Genomic DNA, 20,129 nt, shown 5'->3' with positions numbered 1-20,129 from the left:
ATATAGTCCGCATCGTTTTCACAGTCCGTTCCACACAAGCAAAGGTCGGTCAAATTGATTGGCAAATCGAATTGGTCGAATGGTCGATCGAATCGAATTCGATGAATCGAATCGAATCGATCGAATTGGTCGAATGGTCGATCGAAGCGATTGGTCGAATGGTCGAATTTGTCGAATGGAATTGGTCGATTGGTCGAATTGGTCGAATCGAATTGGTCGGAATTGGCAAATGTAAACATTGATTTTCAGATTTTCAATGTAATAACGTTTCCAAAAATGTATAGGTTTGCTAATCTACCATGATTTTGAACGAAAAAACATAGTGAACCTGACTAGTGGAGCAGGACTAGTTATCACTCCCACAAGGGAGTAATACATTCGATTGTGTGTGTGTGTGTGTGTGCGTGTGTGTGTGTGTGTGTGTGTGTGTGTGTGTGTGTGTGTGTGTGTGTGTGTGTGTGTGTGTGTGTGTGTGTGTGTGTGTGTGTGTGTGTACGTACAAGATATCTGGAAAAGTTCTGAATGGATTTGGATGAAAGTTGGTGGGATGATTGCCCTTGGGATAAGGAAGAATTGATTAGTTTTTGGTGAAGCTCAGGATATTATTCCAGATCCAGGAATTTTTTGAAGGATTGTTTACCATTGGAAGATAGGGCTCATTTTTTTTTTTACATTATCTTCTATATATTTTAAATTTAACATTGTGATATGAAAATAGTTTTCATATTTGTTGTAAATGTAGTTTAAACTCGTGGTTATGCGTTAAAGTGGTGTATTTTGTTCGCAGCGTCGTCTTCAAGGTTCTTTTTTTTCTTTTTTTTCTAATAACGACATATTCTGTCATCTTAAAACCACCAAAGTGTGTATTAGGTTTCCCCGTTTCATAAAATGTATCGTTTGATACGTATAAATCAAAAAAAAAAATTTTTTTTTTCTTACCTCAGAAGAGATATCAACATTTACCTCGGCGAATGTCAATGGCGGTGTCAGTATTTGATGAACTTATAAAGACTTAGGTGAGTTAAAAGTGTGACCAGCATGTGCACGGGATTCTTCCCAGAAGAATGAGTGGTCGCATTAGCTAGTACGACTTAAAATGAGCGAGTTTTGTTTTCACGTTTGGGCCAGTTTTACATGTTGTATCCCTAAGGAATGACACGAACGTTTACCCTGGCTTACAATTTTATTTGAAGTCACACATGCCTCAAAATACACTCATTTATATAGAATTGAACGCTGAATCCGAAAATGTAAGTGAAACTGGCTTGTTTTTTTTAAACATTATTTTCTATATATTCTAAATATATATCTGTGCAGTGTCTGTCTTGTGTTGTCTTGTCTTGTCTTGTGTTGTCACTGAACTACTCCCTCAAACTTTTGTGAAATCGTACTATTCCAACTTGACCCACGGCGGGAGTATGCGCTCCACTGAGTGGCGTTCTGGTTTTCAATGTCAAGTTATACTCAATCATGATGAGCAGACCGAGATCATTATAGTATACTACCTACAATCCCATGCCTGATGTGATGTGATATCGTGAAAGCACCACAAACTCGCCTTCACCAAGCATTACCCAACATGATTAGTACCTCTTAGGGTGCATCAAATGCCCCTATGTCAAGAAAACAATCTGTCCCCAATTTTATTTTGTTCCAGTCATAAAATAAAGTTCCTATGCAAAATTTGGTAAGGTTTTGATATCATCTTCTGGGTCCACCTCAGCAAATTAGATTTTGAGTCGGTAGTATCAGAGTCAGAAATTTGACACGCAGCTGTTTTGAGGCCCATAAATAAAAATGAAAGGATTGACCGATTGCTACATACAATAGCTCTTTGGAAAGGTATTATTGTGCTCTGTAGCAATATATAATCATCATAGGGATAGGGATATAATTCACTTATACACAAATAGTCAAAATCATGATTTTATTGGTATAATCATATGTATTATAGATACCAGAATGATATAATTTTTATTACAGTAGAATCATATATACACAATCTTAGCATTTATCATCTTAATACGAGTACATCTGACTATGGATGAACATGAAAATAGAAACAAAACAAAGATACTGTAGTTTTCATGGATATTTCTGACAGTTTAGTCTTGAGCTGCTCGCTTTCGAAGATTCGGTTTCTCCTTGCGGTTGTGCTCAACAACTTGTCGCACATTTTGGTAGTGGTCTTCACTTCTGGCTGCTGAAAGGAAGTCAGAGTAAGCTTAACTCTCCTTTCTGCAGAGTCATTCACCACATTCAAGGCTTCAACATTAGTCCATGATGTCTGGTAGGCTGCAGAGTTAGTCCATTCTTGAACATCGGTAACTAGAAATGCCCAGTCAAGCTTCAGATGATGAAATAGGTACCATGAATCTGGTCCAACAAAATCAGCCAGAGTGGTCTTCTCAGTCAAGTCATCAGGAAATCTGGGCTTTCCAAACCCAGTACCAAACCGTCCTTGTGGGTTGGTTACTGGAAAATCTGGCTGAACCTCCAGAAGTCTGTCTGCCAGAGCACGGCGATGGTCATGAGGAACAACTGAGCTGAAGAGGGCAAGTGGAACCATCTCTTCTGTGAGGTACCAGAGATGTCGTTTGAAGGCTTTCAGGGCACTTCTTGAGATTCCAGCATTGACAGCTTCATACTGTTTCAGTTTGGAGATGAGCTGCAGGTCATTCCATGGGGCATCGGTGACAGAGGTACATGTCATCCACCATGAGCTGTATACTAGAGTGACAAACGTGACAAATTCTCTGATCTTTGGCACTTGTTTTTCTGTGGTAATTGTACCTGCTGGAAGATCAGCGATTTGTTTTTCGAAGAGACATAATTTGATTGAGTAGAGGAGCTTCGCCATCCATCTGGCTTTATGCAGTGCACCAGGACGCTTAAAGGTTATTAGCGCTGAGGAAGCGCCTCTAGCGAATGACTTCCAGCCAGTGTAACGCGAATTCCTGTCACAGGAATTCTGAGATCATATAAGTGTGACGTGGCAGTTCCTGATTGGTTCGTGTTGGGGAACCCCTTCTCGCTGCCGACGTGACGTAAATTCGCGCACGCGCACTGGTGAAGCGCGAGATTCGGCCCAAGGTTCTTATTATTATTATTATTATTTTTGTATACAAGATCGAGGCTCGAACCATGATCGAGGCTCGAAATTCCATGCCCGAACCTCAGCGCAATCCAAGAGGATTCACTTGTTTGATGTTCAGCTACTTCACCATCAAGGAATACAGTACACAGATCAACAAATTCCAAATAATCATCACGTCTTAGAGATTGCTCGGTGTGACAGAGTCTGAGAACATTATTTTGCCAGTCACTTGTCAAACTTGTTGCTGCTTCATTTAGTTGAGATGGATCAAATCGTGAAAGTGGTTCATTGAATGTGTGTGGAAACATTTCAAAGTTCTTGCGAAACCTTGAGAAGAGGAAGATATCTGGTGACTTAGATGCTTCAACTTTAAGATCAGTAAAAATGTGCGTAAGAATGACTTCACCAATGTGGTGTCTGCAGCCTGACCACAGAAGAGCTTTGTTAAGCCGTTGTTGAATTGTTACACAAGCTGCACTGATGTGGCCGGTGTTAGATGCAGTTGTGTCAAATGTCAAGTTGACAACATTCTCTTGGCAGTTCCATGATTCAAGTAGGTTATTAGTCAGCTGAGCAATTATATCTCCAGATTTACGGTCTGTTCCAGGCTTGTAGGATGGAACACCCAGCAGCTTCATATCAGTTTGAGAACCCAAAAGCACAGCCAGGCATTCTTCAAAAGTGTTTTGGTTAGTTAAGCATGGAAGCAGCTTTGAGTCCCAGTGCAACGTAGCAAGCTTCGGAGGTATCCATTTGTCCTTACAGGTAGTAGCAATATGCTGTCCAATTTTGCGTCTTGATTTATCTGCTGTAGCATATGATGTTGACACCTTCGCTACATCCCCTCTTGTTTCTTCAATAAGAGCTTCTGTGAAAGCAGCCTGTTGGGTTGGTGTCATCTTCATCCTTGTTGCCAGTGAAACAAGACTGGGCCTCTTCAGGATGTCATGTGGAATGAAAACTGATGTGCCAGGTCTAACTAAACGATGATGACTTCTTGAGGTTGTTGGTGTGCTTGTTGAAGGTCCAAGAGTTACTTCTTCATCACTGTCACTAATATTATACACAGTGGTTGTAGTATTTATGTTGAACTCCAGCTCCATACTTGCTCGCCTCTCTGATTCTTTTTCCTCGCGGTTCACTTTACGCTGCATCTTATCTGCCAACAGTTTATCTTGGCAGCCAAATGTTGCACAGCGATCTGTCTTCATAGATTCCAGGAATGCTAAGTCTTCAGGATTCTTGATGTGAGAACTAGCATCATTGGGCCACAAGGGAAATGTCTCCATAAATTTCATCTCCATTTGATTCACCTTTGTGATGCTTGCTGGAGTTGTTCTTCGGTTGATAGGGATTGATCTAAGCTTGGAATTATCATCTGCAAGTTTGATAATTTTCTCAATAGCCTTGCGTTCAGAGATGATAGGAATATTAGCCTTGCCATAAAATGGTGTCACTTTCTGCAGTACAAGCTTTGCTGATTCCCACCGAGAGCGTCGTTCAAGTTTGCCATCTTCCGTGTGCCACATGAAACAACGTAGTACTTGTAAACAAGTTGGAAGTCTGGTGCCATTGATCTGGGAATCTTGTTCAGTTATGGCACTTCCAAGACCAAACACCTTGGTGGACTCTCTTGTTGCAACAGATGCTTTCTTTACTGTGCCATCCATTGTTTTATCTGAAAGAAAAAGGTAGTATTAGTAACAATAATGTCATTTCATAATTATGTACAACAAATAAATCAATTATCCAATTTTATTAGAGTATAGCCTAATAATTGTTTTAATCATCTTGTCTAGTTAAAAGATCTCTGTAAAGACAAGATGACTACAACATTCAGGATATTCTTTAATTTATATATTATATTTTAAAAATACTCTTCATTTAGCTTTATATCCATATTTTGAAAAAAATCATTATTTTGACTATTTGTATACAAATGAATTGTATCCCTATCCCTATGATGATGATATATTGCTACAGAGCACAATAATACCTTTACAAAGAGTTATTATATGTAGCAATCAGTCAATCCTTTCATTTTTATTTATGGGCCTCAAAACAGCTGCGTGTCAAATTTCCAACTCTGATACCACCGACTCAAAATATGAAATGGTGAGGTGGACCCAGAAGATGATGTCCAAACCTTACCAAATTTTGCATAGCAACTTTATTTTATGATTGGAACAAAATAAAATTTGGGACAGATCAATCCAACATCTTTTTAAAAATAGTTGGGCGTTTGATGCACCCTAGTACCTCTGCCACCGAAGCTGAATGGAGGTTATGTTTTCACCCCTGTCTGTCTGTCTGTCTGTTTGTTTGTGAACAGGATATCTCAAAAAGGTTTGAACGGATTTGGAGTGAATTCGGTGGAAATGTTGGTCGTGTAACAAGGACGAATTGATTATATTCTGGTGAATATCAGAATCTGGATATGAGGATTTTTTTTAAGCGATTGTTCACCATTGAGTGATGGGGCCAAAACAATATATAGCACAATATTTCAAAGTTGAGGACTGATTCGGACGAAACTTGGTGGGTAGGTTGGGTGTGTGACAAGGACGAATCTATTCACTTTTGGTGGAGATCTGAATGCGGATCCAAATACGAGACTTTTTTTTTTTTTTTCATTGATTCAAGTGAAATGAGTGATTCTTCAACATTGAGTGATAGGGCCAAAAATGATATACAGTGATTATATACATCATATTTCAAAACGTTGTGGACGGATTATGACTAACCTTGGTGGATGAGTTGGTTAGGTGACAAGAACAAGCCGATTAGATTTTAGTTCAGGTCCAGATCAAGATCCGACCCATTAGTTGGATTCAAAACAAACTGTTCAGCCTGGTGGAGGTATGCGCAAACAAACCGAGTGCTGTTCTAGTTGTACTTGGTATTGTGTTTCACTCTCAGGTCTTCATTTCTGTGAAACTTCCAACTGTGGAAGCCGCCATTGAGTTGGGGGCAATTTCATTTTGGATTATAGAATCCCTTTTTTCATTGTGAAGCACAAAGCCAAGCTTTCCAAAATGCAATTGCAGTTAGTTACATCACTGCGTTCAGAACTTTTTCACCATTGTTTTGCAGGAATATCAAGCATTGATTGAGACTGTTCCGAGGAAATTTTCATCGTGGGATCTCTCTTCATAAAAGGTTTGTTTTGTCTGGGTGGCGTTAAGTTGGCGATGGTTTATGGGAGAATTGCAGGCATGATGGATCAAATGGCCTATTCTAACTTCTTTATGGAAAAGTTGCGTTAACTTGCAACTTGCTGTTTGTAGTTGTTCATCTTACTTATTTTTACCTCCACCACCAAAGGTGGATGGAGGTTATGTTTTCACCCCTGTCTGTTTGTCTGTCCGTTTGTGAACAAGATATCTCAAAATTGTGGATGGATTCGGACGAAATTTGGCAGCGAGGTGGCATATGTGACAACGCCGAAATGATTATATTTTGGTGATGATCCGGATTCGGATCCGACTAGTAAAATTTTTAAAGTGATTCTTCACCATTGGGAGATAGGGCCAAAAACGATATATATCGCAGGATATCTCAAAAAGTTGTGGATGGATTTGGACGAGACTTGGTGGACCGGTTGAGTGTCTGACAAGGACAAATAGATTCAATTTTGGTGAAGAGATTAATGTAGATTCGGATATGATAATTATTTAATTTTTAAAGTGATTCTTCACCATTGGGAGATAGTATAGGGCGATAAAACATATATAGCAGGATATCTCAAACAGTATGGATGGATTTGGACGAAACTTGTTGGACAGGTTGTGTGTGTGACAAGGAAGAATCGATTCAATTTTGGTGAAGAATGTTTCTATATTATATAAATTATGTATTGTGATTTTCTGGTCTACTCTGAGATACAAAACATAAACTGTTCACCAGGCGGAGGTATGCTCTCTACTGAGTACCGTTCTAGTTATATCTGCCACCAAAGGTGGACGGTGGTCATGTTTTCACCCCTGTTTGTGTTTTTGGCTGTGAGCACGATATCTCAAAAAGTTATGGACTGATTCGGACTAAGCTTGGTGGACGGGATAGGTGTGTAATAATAATTAAACAAGCAGTGAGACTTCCTTTTAATCGGATCACCCCACAAATTGTCCAGAAAATGTCCCACAGAACATGGCGCAAAATTATTCTCTGTATTGACAATGATGGAGCACAAATAGATACAATGCACATTTAAGGCTTGTCTCATATGCTGTAAATGTGTAATAAAGGAAAAGAATACTGCAAATGTACGTGGTACAACTTATAGAACCTTTCAGTGTTGTCAGCTTATAGGATAAAAGGCAATGTCACAATTTTTATGAGGATATTGTGGCCACCCTGTCCTTTAATTAAAAAGATTCCATTTTCATTTGTTATTGTCAAAATGTTAGAATGAGTGTTTCAATTTTCTCTGTTTAAGCCAAGAAGGGAATTTTGTAAATGAAAATTAGGACGCTCTCCCAGCCACATCCCCTTCCGCTCCACCATCCCTAACCCAGCTTTATTCCATGACTGTATTTCTCATGGAAATAAATGATTTGATTTAAATTGTTTCGATTTAAGTTGCACCTTTGAAGAACGCATCCTAGATGTAAATAAAAGTATCCCTGTACTAGAATCTTTTAAGTGATTCTTCATGTGATTGTGGGATCTATATACATCATATAGATCCCACAAATAGTGGGGCCAAGAAAGATGGGGCCAAGAACGATATACAGATATCCCCCGCTTCATGAACGTTCGAATAGCGAAGGTTAGGCCGAAAAAAATATATTGCTGGTCTCTGGTCAGACCAAAGTTCCAGAATTGATGCGGCGATGCGTTTTTTTTTTCTTTTCTTGTTTGTTTTTTTTGAAAAGCATGGATTGCACATATCGAGGTGTTTTTTGTGTCCTCATGCCTTGCGGTCCTCCTCATCTGCCGTGGCGCCGTCCAGAGAGAAATTAAAGACAGCCAATGGGACAGGTCAGCCTTTTTGTAAATAATGAACACAAGCTTGTTATTTTAAAATTTATTTATTCTGAAAATCATTAAGTTCTTCAAACATATTATAGACTGCCATTTCGTTCTCGAGATCGCCTCGCCGTACTGTCAAACATTCCAATGCGTCGATCGCGTCAACACTGCGCATGCGCAAGTGGTCTAACAGGCCGATGGTCTCCCACGATCTCTTCTCCCAGTCCACCAGATTATCACAGACACTTACAACTTCATGACAAACGAGATATGATCCAGGCCTAACTAACGAGACCACCCGCAGCTCTCTAGGCCTTCTGGTTGCTTCACACAAACCCGACAAAGAACGTCTTCGTTTCAATAAACGACAATATCCAGCAGATTGGATTCATGACGTCGCGGCACACAACACTACTCATATCTTTGGAACAGCTGGTTGGATTTGGACAAACGAAACGTAGAGAACCATGTGCGAATGTCGATACCAATGGCGATCCTCACAGACCCGTATTTCCTGAGATAGTGCGCCGGCCCAGCAACAACAGGCACGCGCTGTTGTCGGTACCGTTGGAAATTTGAAAAATAAAAATAAAAATTGTTGATGTGCAGGGTCAAAATCTATGCGCGCGCTGACCAGAGACCGGAAATATATTTTTCTCGGCCTTAGCTAGAACGAATTGTTTCATTTTGGGCTACTCCTGGCCCATTTAGGGCTATTAGTAAATAATGGAAAACAAGCTTCCGCATAACGAAGGGGTATACATAACCCTGTTGTTAAGCGGGGGATAACTGTATAGTATGATATTTCAAAATGTTGTGGATGAGTTGGTCAGGTGACAAGAACAAACAGATTAGTCTTTGGTTCAGGTCCGAATCCAGATCTGGCCTATCAGTGGGATAGAAAACAAGCTGTTCAGCCTGGCATAGCTATGCGCTCCACCGAGTGCTGTTCTAGTTGTTTTTTTTATTTATGTGATCTAATGTTTAGAAACCATGCAGGGCAAAGACATGGTTCTTCAAATAAAATAGTGCATTTTTACATGAATTATAAGGACATTAGTAGACCAAGCAGAAACGTAAGGTACATGAGTATTGAACTTTTTTCCCCTGCGCCACGAGTCAGGCTTTGGTTGGGAACACCAACAGACCAATACATCGGTATAAAAGGCTAATATGGGTTTTTTTCAGAAATATACTTCACAGCTTATTCCCCCCTCACATCTGCAGACCTGCAGCACAGCATAAATCTGTGTTGATACAATGACACTTCACACGAAATCTAGCTGTGCTAAACAACACAAGCTTTTATAAGTGTGAGAACAATAGTGTACAAGCAAAAGTTTTAAAACGATACGAGCTTTCAATCATGGCGTCATTTTTCCAAACAAAGCAGAGTTGAAGACTACGAGTTCATTGTAAAATAACTAGACAAACTTGTTCCTTTGTTCTAGGCTATGTGGCCTATTATTTTTGCGGCCATGCGAACCTATCTGCCGTATGTAACCTTCCCGGTGGCCGTAGTCATTGGCTGTGTTGGCTACAACCTGGAATGGCTGGTCCGTGGAGACAGGCAGCAGCCATATGAGGAAAGGGGAATCCTCGAGCGTCGGGATGAACGATTGCTTCAAGAACTCACTGCACGAGGAGGAGATGCAACACAGGTGCGGGCTGCGGGGTGATTTGTTTTGTGTTCTTTACCTCCGCCACCAAAGGTGGAAGGAGGTTTTGTTCCACCCCTGTCTGTCTGTTTGTTTGTGAACAAGATATCTCAAAAAGTTGTGCACTGATTCTGACAATTTGGTGGAGAGGTAACGTATGTGACAAGGACGAAATGATTAGATTTTGGTGAAGATTCGGATCCGGCTAGTATAATTTTTTTTTTAAAGTGATTTTTCACCATTGGGACATAAGGCCTAAAACGATAAATAGCAGGATATCTCAAAAAGTTGGGGACGGATGATTTTGATTAAATGTGATTCTGTATTGTGATTTTCTGGTCTACTCTGGGATACAAAACGTAAACTGTTCACCTGGCAGAGGTATGCTCTCTACTGAGTGCCCTTCTAGTTTGTAACGATTTACATGCAGTAAGATTATTTATTATTTGGAAATTAAAGAAGAAAAAAAACCATAACTACACTGACCGTTATGGCTTGAACATCTTGAAAAGACAAAAAAAAATAATTCAACCAACAGCCAAGGTGCAGCTATCGCTCGGTCACAGGTACAGTGTGTCGCTTGGTCCTGGGTGGAGCACATCCCGTGACGTTGAATAATTTATACACTACTTAAAAAAGGCAGGAGAGAGGAAACGTAACCACCCACGGGAAACAAAAGTTTACTGTAGTCTGAATGGATCCACCTCGTGTGGTGAGCATACTTTGTTGACTTCAGATTTTTATGAAAATGAGGATAATTAATTGCAGTTTATTCCATGAAAGCAATCCATGTCACAGAAGCTGGTGATAATGCTGCAAATGTTACAATTTGGAATCGTTCAGTGGTATAACATGCTAAGCTAGTGTATTTTGACAGTAGGTGTACATAATATACATTATCCTACCCTATTAAATAGACTAATTATTTATGTATCTGTGTGTAGGTCTGAAAAATCATAGAAAAAAACAGGGCTGGGCTGACCTTCACCAAATTTCGTATACGTGTTAGTAGTAACCAGGGTCAGGTCACTGGCACAAAAACATCCCTTATTCCCACCCTTTGGGGACGAGGGAGATGACGGTGTAACCTGCGCAAGTGGCTTACTGTCCCCGTCCCCTGCTGCAGGAGGAGATAGGGGAAAGTGTGGGGGCGGGGGGGGATATATTTGTTCTGATTTAGGATGGTATGGGAGGGGGGGGGGGCGAGGGTATTAGCTACAGCACAAAATATATTTACCCCATCTCCCATACTATCCCCCCAAGGCTCCTCCTGAAGGGAGCAGTTGTTCCTTGTTACTGAAATAGTCAATGGAATAAGAGAAAACAAACAAGGCTTCATTCTTATTCTTGTTGTTTATTCCAATGTCATTTGGTACAGGAACCGTTTGTATAAAAAGTCCTGGAAATCTCCTGGAAATTTGGTCTTTCATTGCTGTGCGAACCATGTTGTGAACATATCACCTGGCCTCGAATCAAAACATCTGCTCTGGGAATAACTTTTTACGGCGTAGCCCATAGGGAAAAGCCGTCTAGAACAGTGTATGTATGTATGTATATATATATATATATATATATATATGTATGTCCCCTAAAACATACACCAGAGCTGAGGATATGGTCACATGACAGGGGTGATGTGATTACGTCTGTGATGTCATCACGGCGTATGACGGCTGACTCCACACACCGCCATTTTGATTCCTGTGCCGTTCAGGCCCAACATATTGTTGAACCTGTCATATATCACAATCCCCATGCTCTACCTTTACATTTTTCCTTCAGTGTGAAACACAAACAAACCAATTGTTAAAATGACCATCAAATATCAAAAGCATATGCTTTCCAGGTCTTCCAACAACACAGTAGTGTAGCAGCATAGCAAACCTGTTGTGCATTTTGTGATACAAGCACCAAATTTGGCACAAATGTACATTAATATGTTGCGAACATTTTCAGATATTGGGCCACTTGAAATTCCGTAATTTTTTTTTTCAAATTTTTTCAAATTTCGTAATTTCAAATTTTTCGGGTGACACCGTCACAATTTCGGTCTTCGAGGCCGGCCGATATAGTGGGGCGGCTTAGCCCAAATATTCAAAAGAATTGTGCATTTTGTGATACAAGCACCAAATTTGGCACAAATGTACATTAATATGTTGCGAACATTGTGTGGTCAGCAATGAAGACGAGAGTCTGAATTACATGTATGCAAAAGACCTTGTGAACCAGTGAAGCAAATACACGGGTAAGCATGAATTAAATCTAGGGCATGATATAATTTCCATGATGTTTACCTCTACACTCAATGGTGGAAGGAGGTAATGTTTTGATCCCAGGTTGTCTGTATGTCTGTTTGTCTGTTAGTCCACAAAATTCCAGACAAAGCTTGTAGTAGTGGTAGTTGTAGTGGTAGTGGTGATAACAGAAATTGTTATATAGAACTGAACTTATATTATTATTATTATATGCAGAAAATAACTTCATTTCTATATGCCCTGCAGTGGACAGGTTAATTGGTTTATGCACTGAAGGGGTCACCCTGGTGTGCACTGCTGTGTTCTGCCTCACTGAGTTGTTCAGGTATGATGTACTCAGCACAAGCTTCCGGTCGGCCCAGAGGTGGGGGTGCGGGGCCTGTCACGGAACGTCAAAACAAACGGCCTGCCGGGGCCGCCCAAAAGTCGGGCGTGAGGGGCGCGTCCACTAATGGAACGCCTCTCGCTTCCCAGATCGAGGGCCACGTGGTCAGGAGAACCTCGTCCCTTCCGGTCACACTTTGCCTATCGGCCGGCCTCGAAGACCGAAATTGTGACGGTGTCACCCGAAAAATTTGAAATTACGAAATTTGAAAAAAAAAATTACGGAATTTCAAGTGGCCCAATATCTGAAAATGTTCGCAACATATTAATGTACATTTGTGCCAAATTTGGTGCTTGTATCACAAAATGCACAATTCTTTTGAATATTTGGGCTAAGCCGCCCCACTACAGTACTATAGGCATTAGGCTTCGTGCCTTCATGCCTCGCAGTCAGGCCGCTTCGGACAAATTAGCCCAGTTTTATTAATACAGCAGTATTGTTTTCGTAATAATAGCCGGTGAAGCCGGTGTTGTGAATGAACGCGTATTATGTTGAAAAGCCAGATTTTGCTGGATCCTTTGAGAATTCCGGAGCTTTGACGCACAAAATCGCCCCATGGAGGCCGCCATCTTGCGGATGCGGAAGTATGCATAAAAATTGCGAAAAAGTTCAATAGAGGCTTTGGCTTCGCCGGCTCATTGCGTCTTTGCAGTAGCGTCATATTAATAATAGCGTTAATTAGAGCCTCCTCAGCGTCGACTAATCTGGCATTTCACTCAGGCCGACTGGCACGGTCTTCAAGCAGCCATCAATCATCTGGACTGGTCTCCCATCTCTACTGCCTCCGACGTCAATTCTTCCAAAGCAAACTGCTCTCTCTCATGCACAGATTTATCCCATCTCGTCTTCAGTTGTCTTACCCTTCCTCCCGTCCATGGTACACTGAATCTTGTTGTGAGGCAGTTGCCCTGAAACAACTTGCCTTTGCCTCTTGGAAGGCAAATCCAACTGAAGGCAATCTCAGTTCCTTCCACCAAGCTTGGAACAAGTGTGTCTACCCTCAGGAGTGCCAGGAAGCACTATCTCTCCACACTCAAGATTGAACTCTCAAACCTGTCTCCTTCCTCCAAATCCTGGTGGCATCTGGTCAAATCCGTTTCTGGTGTTTTTCCCCCTCCATCCCCTCCATCCCCTCCCTTACCTCAAATGGCTACACAGTTGACACCGCACGTGACAAAGCCGAATGCCTCGACTCTGTGTTTGCCTCAAAATCTTATGTCCCAAACCCATCTATCTCTGTTCCCACCTCACCCCGTCGAACCCAACTGCTCCTGGCCTCTGAGTCCTTCTCTCCTGACAAGGTGGAGAAGTTATTGTCAAACCTCGACTCTGATTCTGCAACTGGACCAGACGGCATCAGCCCACTGGTCATAAAATCCTGCTCTGCTGCTCTATCTCACCCTCTCTCTTGCTCAAGGTCATCTGCCAGCATCTTGAAAATCAGCAAACATTACCGGTTTACACAAAAAAATGTGCAAAAACAGATCCTTGCAACTACATACCAATCATCCTGCTCCCAATTATCAGCAAAGTCATGGAATCCATCATGTCTTCGGATATCAAATCCTTCCTCTTCTCCAATGGCATCATCTCCGATCATCAATTTGGACTCAGACCAGGTCATTCTACTCTGGACATGCTGCTTCTGCTGTCTCAACAATTGATGGAGGTCCTTAATGTCAAACAAGAAATCAGAGCTGTCTCCCTTGACATATCACGTGCATTCGATATGGTCTGGCACCCAGCTCTGCTCACCAAACTCTCCTCCTATGGTATCAATGGAAATATCCACGCATGGCTTGCGGACTTCCTCTCTGTTCATAGTCCACGTGTGGCCCTGAATGGATTTCTGTCATCTCCCCTTCCTGTTCAGGCTGGAGTTCCCCGAGGCAGTGTTCTGGGGCCTGTGCTTTTTCTGGTCTTCATCAATGATCTCTCCGACTCTTGGAAAATCCTCTCTCTCTCTTTGCTGATGACTCCACTCTTTGCCGCTCCATTCCTCATCCCTCAGATCGGCAGTCTGCAGCCTCCTCACTCTCTGCAGACCTGGACAAAATCAGACTGGTCAAACAAGTGGAACACGTCTTTCAATCCTGACAAATCTCACACTCTTACGATGTCTCTCTGAAAAGACCAACTGGACAACCCTCCCATCCACTTTCTCAACAATACTCTCCAAGAAGTTGTCGCTCAAGCTTTTGGGTCTCACTATCTACCATGATCTTTCTTGGGAAAACCACATTTCCAAGCTGACCTCTAAAGCCAGTCGCCAACTGGGCATCCTCGGTCGTGCGAAGTCCTTCCTTGGCACACCTGAGTTCCTCACCACATACAAGGCTTTCATCCGCAGCTCAATGGAATACTGTTCCCCCCCTCTGGGCCAGAGCTCCTGCCTCACACCTAGCTCAGCTTCACACTGTTGAAACCAAAGCTTTCAGAATCATTGGAATCTCCTGCGATGAAGCTAACTCCGAGGGCCTTTCACTCACTCACCGCAGGCAGGTTGGTGGTCTTTGTCTTCTACCGACTCCTCTCCGGCCTTGCTCCCCCAGCTCTCTGTGCTCTGTCCCCCAAATATTCCTACAGGTCGCACAAGATCTGCCAGCAACCCTCTTATGGTTAAACTGCCAAAATCTAGGCTCTCTGCTCACCTTCACTCTTTCATTCCCATTTTATCCTGCCTCTGGAACAAACTCCCCCACTCCCTTCAATCCCACTCCTCCCTCCCGGTCTTTAAAACAGCTGTTCACCATCGTCTTATCTTCCCTTATCCAAAACCTTGATCTTTTCTAACCCCACTAATTCACCCCAGATCCACTTTTTTGAAATTGCAACTTCTTTCCTGGAAGTCCTGGCAGTGTCCATGTTTTATACCTCTCCCACCTCCCCCCCCAAGCCCTCTCCCTCCCACAGATCTCTCGATGTCCCTGCTCTTAAATGTTGTGTGTCCTTCCCCCTCTCTCCCCATCTTGTCTACCTCTCCCCTTATTATATGTTTCGGTTTGACTTTTTGTGATTGTTAGCTCTTTCACGAGCCTCGATCTTGCATACACAAAAATATATATCATATATATTTACTAGTCGAAAGCACCCGGCGTTGCCTGGGTTCTTTTTGAATGAATTTACTACTATAATTCAGCTTTTACTCGCAGTCGAAGAAGATCGACTCCCATAATTCAGCTCAGCTTTTAATTGTGAAATGGGCCCAGCTCAGCCGGAGCGGCCTCGGCCGGCCTAGCCACCTAGCCTATAACCTTCCCGGGGCGTGTCCTAACATTTTTAGTTCTTTTTGAATGAATTTACTACTATAATTCAGCTTTTACTTGCGACCGTAGACGATTGACTACTATAATTGGACATGGACTTCCGTTTCCGGTCCGGTCGTGAGAGGACGTTGGCGTCACTTGCTCGCCGCTTCTCTGACTGGACCATTGTCCGTATCTTGCTTTCCTGGTGGTCGTGGCGGATTTTTGGCCATCGAGTCTTCCTCTGCACGGTCCCGGCTCTGCTCTGCTGCTCCTGGCTTCACCTGCTCGGCTCCTTCGCTATTTCCTCGGGCTCACTCTCGTGGGTTGTGCCGCCCATTGTTTGCAGCGGCGGTGGTGGCGGTTTGCCGCCGTGATCTTGATTAGCGGCGGCGGTCGTTTGCCGCTGCATTTGCCGCTTTGCCTCCTCAACCTTGGCCTCGTGCTCGTCTCTTCGCTCCTGTCTGCCCTCTGCATGGTCCCGGCTCTGCTCCTGGCTTCACCTGCTCGGCTCCTTCGCTGTTTCCTCGGGCCCACTCCCGTGGGTTGTGTCGATTGTTTCGCCTCCTCACCCTTGGCCTCGTGCTCGCTTTGCCTTCGCTCCTGCTGGCATGGCTCTGCGGTACTCCGCCGCAAGGCTTCTCCTGCTTAAAACCCGCTCCACCCCATCATGCATCTCTGAAATCAAATCGAATGGACTCCTGCGTCGACCCAGGTACATTCACCGTGGCTCCGGTCGTAAGTTTGTTTATTTACAATCAGGTCACTCCATCCCCATCCTCTGGTCGGCTCAGCGCACTCCCACTCATCGTCCCAACACACCTGGTCACAACAACGCACAAAATCGCACCTCCTGTCTGCGAACCCTGGCCAAATCACCTGGATTCATACCCGCCATACAAAACAACATCAAGCTCACCCTGTTCAATACCCGGTCCCTCAACAACAAATGCCTCATCCTGAACGACTACATCCTGGAAAATAAACTGGACTTTCTCTGTCTCACTGAGACCTGGCAACAACCACTGGACTACTACACGCTCAACCTCACCACACCCAATGGATATTCTTACATCAATAAAGCACGCTCGGAGGGCCGAGGTGGTGGAATTGCCGTTATTCACCGACAAGACATCAAGACCAACCTCATCTCCATCTCATCTGCTCCATCATTTGAACACCTGGCTTTTAAACTCTCTGGTCACACACAGTCAGTCATGGCTGTTGTCTACCGCCCTCCCAAACCACACCCATCATTCCTGTCTGACTTCTCCTACTTTCTGACCCAGCTATGTTCCCTCTCCCCCTCAATCCTCCTCCTTGGTGATTTCAATATCCACATGGACTCCACTGATTCCACGCTAACCACTGACTTCACCGATTTACTCACCTGCTTTAACCTCACTCAACATGTCAACTTTCCTACCCATAACCGTGGTCACATTTTGGACCTTGTCTGCTCTACTGGACTAATTTTGCACCATCTCTCTGGCTCCGACCTCACTCTCTCTGACCACCTAGCCATCACTCTGACCATCAACATCCCCACCCCAGCACCAAGGCATTATCGCACTATCAACTTCCGTAAGCTAAACGCTCTTTCACCTGCCTCATTCTCAGACTCTCTCTGAAAAAATGTCCTTCTCCCTTCGTTGACCTCCACACCCCTTCTGACCTCACTGACTACTACAACCACACTCTCTCCTCCTGCCTTGACCAACTTGCGCCTATAAAAACCAAAACAGTTTCTTTCACCCATTCTGCTCCCTGGTTTACCCCTGAACTCCGCCTGATGAAAACTCGTGCTCGCCAACTTGAAAGACTCCGCAATAAAACAGGTCTCACAGTTCACTCCCAGGCCTACAAGGACCACATACAACACTATAAAGATGCCCTCTCCCGCGCCCGCTCCGCCTACTACTCTCAAATTATCCACTCTGGCTCCGGAAACCCAAAAGCACTCTTCTCTACAATAAACAAACTCCTCAGCCCCCTGAACACCACCACCCAGTCATTCACAATAGACAACTGCATCTCCTTCCTTTCATTCTTCCAACGCAAAATTGAAAACATCTACAACAGCTTGACCACCGCCGCACCCGCTCCCCCTCAAACCACCTGCCCCCCCTTATCCTGCCATCCCCTGTCTCAATTCTCCCCAGTCTCCCCTACTGACCTCTCTGAACTCCTCATCGGAATGAAAACTGCCACCTGCACTCTTGACCCCATCCCCTCCAGCTTTGTCAAGGCCTCCCTTCCTGCTCTCTCTCCACTTATCATTGCAACAATAAACTCCTCCCTGTCTACAGGCATCGTCCCACCATCCCTCAAAATTGCTGCTGTTACCCCCATTCTGAAAAAACCTGGACTAAACCCTGACACCCTAAATAACTTCAGACCCATCTCCAACCTACCCTTTCTGTCAAAGGTTTTGGAACGCGCTGTAGCCACTCAACTCAAACATCACCTCTCTGCCAATAACCTGTATGAAACATTCCAATCCGGATTCCACTCCAACCACAGTACTGAAACTGCTCTCCTCAAAATCACCAACGACCTTCTCCTCTCCTCTGACGCTGGCAACCTCAACATTCTCATCCTCCTCGACCTCAGCGCCGCCTTTGACACCATCGATCACACCATCCTCCTCACCCGACTTGAAACCACCTTTAACATTACCGGCACTGCCATCTCTTGGATTAAATCATACCTCTCTGACAGACGTCAGTTCATCTCCATCAATAACTGCAAATCCCCCACTGCTCCCCTCCCCCAAGGTGTCCCCCAAGGTTCAGTTCTTGGCCCCCTCCTCTTCATCCTTTACCTGTCCCCCCTCGGTCACTTAATCCGCCGTCATGGTCTCCAATTCCACTGCTTCGCCGATGACATCCAGCTTTTCATCTCCACCAAGTCCATCTCCACCGCCACCCACTCTATCCTGACAAACTGCATCACTGAAATAAAATCCTGGCTTCAAATCAACTTCCTCAAACTTAACTGTGATAAATCTGAAATAATCATCATTGGCCCAAAAACGCTCACCAAGTCCACCCATAACTTTGCCCTCAACATCGACGGTTTCCCAGTATCCACCTCCCCTCACATCCGGAATCTTGGCATCATCTTTGACCAAACCCTCTCCTTCGACAAATACACTAAACAGATCACAAAGACAGCCTTCTTTCACCTGAAAAACATCGCCCGTCTCCATCCATCCCTCTCCTCCGTGGCTGCAGAAACTCTCATCCACGCCTTCATCACTTCCCGTCTGGACTACTGCAATAGCCTCCTTTATGGTTCACCCTCAACAATCACCAATAAACTCCAATACATTCAGAACTCCGCTGCCCGTCTACTCACCCATTCCCGGACCCGTGACCACATCACCCCCGTCCTTTACAAGCTTCACTGGCTCCCCATCTCCCAGAGAATCCAGTACAAAATCCTCCTCTTGACCTACAAAGCCCTCCATAACCTGGCCCCATCCTACCTGGCTGACCTCCTCTCCAGACACACTCCCACCCGCAACCTCCGCTCTGCTGGTACCAACCTCCTGACCCCCCCCCCCCCCATCCGGACCAAATTTAGATCCTGGGGGGACAGGGCCTTTTCCATCGCTGCTCCCACCATCAGAGACTCCTCCTCACTCACCACATTCAAAACATCACTCAAGACCCACCTGTTCAACACTGCATTCAACATTTAACCCACAGCATCTAACCCCTGACTATCTCCTCTCCTTCTCCCTTTGAATATTTCCCTATTGATTCTTCTTTTTTTTGCAATTGTCTTTATGTTTTGCTATGCATTATGTTTTGCACTCTGTCAAAGCGTCTTTGGGCTTCCTGAAAAGCGCTATATAAAATAAATGCATTATTATTATTACTAGGGCATTGCCCGTACTATATCTATATCTAAAATTATATCCCCCCCCTCTATTTACATGAAATGGTTTGGTCCAAAGCGAATTATTATAATTCAGCTCAGCTTTCAATTGCGAAATGGGCCCAGCCCGGCCGAGGTGGGCCTCGACCGGCCTCGCCACCTAGCCTATAACTTTCCCAGGGCCCGTCCCGACATTTTTTGTATTGGTTTCTTCCTATCTTCACTGTTCAAGAGATTAGCTTGCGCAGACAAAAACTTTCTTTTATATATATATATATATATATATATATTGTTGCGGATATGGGATTTGCATCCATCCATATCCGCTTGTAAATATTCCCCTATTTCCTCAATACTTCCCAACTATCCCCAATCCCCCATTCCCTAGTCCCATTTTCTGTAAACAACACTCTGTAGACCCGACCTCCCCCTATTTCCCCCATTAAATGTCGCACCCAGGTTCACCGCATCTCATGTAAGACAACTATAGGACATCTTGCTAGTTATTCTTAGTCTGTCAGTTAAGGACTCGTTTCCATTAATTCTGACTCTTCGTTGCACCAGAATGTGATTGTATGGCACCGTTAGGAAGTTTAGGACCTCCCAATACCTCCCCGCAGCTCTTCCTCACGG

General features: G+C 43.7%; 1 protein-coding gene across 6 annotated transcripts in view; it reads left to right on the top strand.

The window, feature by feature from the left end:
* Positions 1-20,129, top strand: part of SMIM12 (small integral membrane protein 12) — a 28,526-nt gene that overhangs the window by 3,794 nt on the left and 4,603 nt on the right. For all 6 annotated transcript variants that reach the window (XM_068109860.2, XM_078774717.1, XM_078774718.1 and 3 more), the window contains 2 exons: positions 6,191-6,256; positions 9,520-9,729. In XM_068109860.2, the coding sequence (XP_067965961.1) occupies positions 9,523-9,729 (207 nt within the window). In that variant the 5' untranslated portion in view covers positions 6,191-6,256; positions 9,520-9,522. The remainder of the gene's footprint in view (positions 1-6,190; positions 6,257-9,519; positions 9,730-20,129) is intronic.

The sequence above is a fragment of the Myxine glutinosa genome, chromosome 3 (assembly GCF_964187855.1).
Source record: "Myxine glutinosa chromosome 3, kmMyxGlut1.1, whole genome shotgun sequence".
NCBI classification, from domain to species: Eukaryota; Metazoa; Chordata; class Myxini; order Myxiniformes; family Myxinidae; genus Myxine; species Myxine glutinosa.
This window is presented reverse-complemented; position numbering and strand designations above follow the sequence as displayed.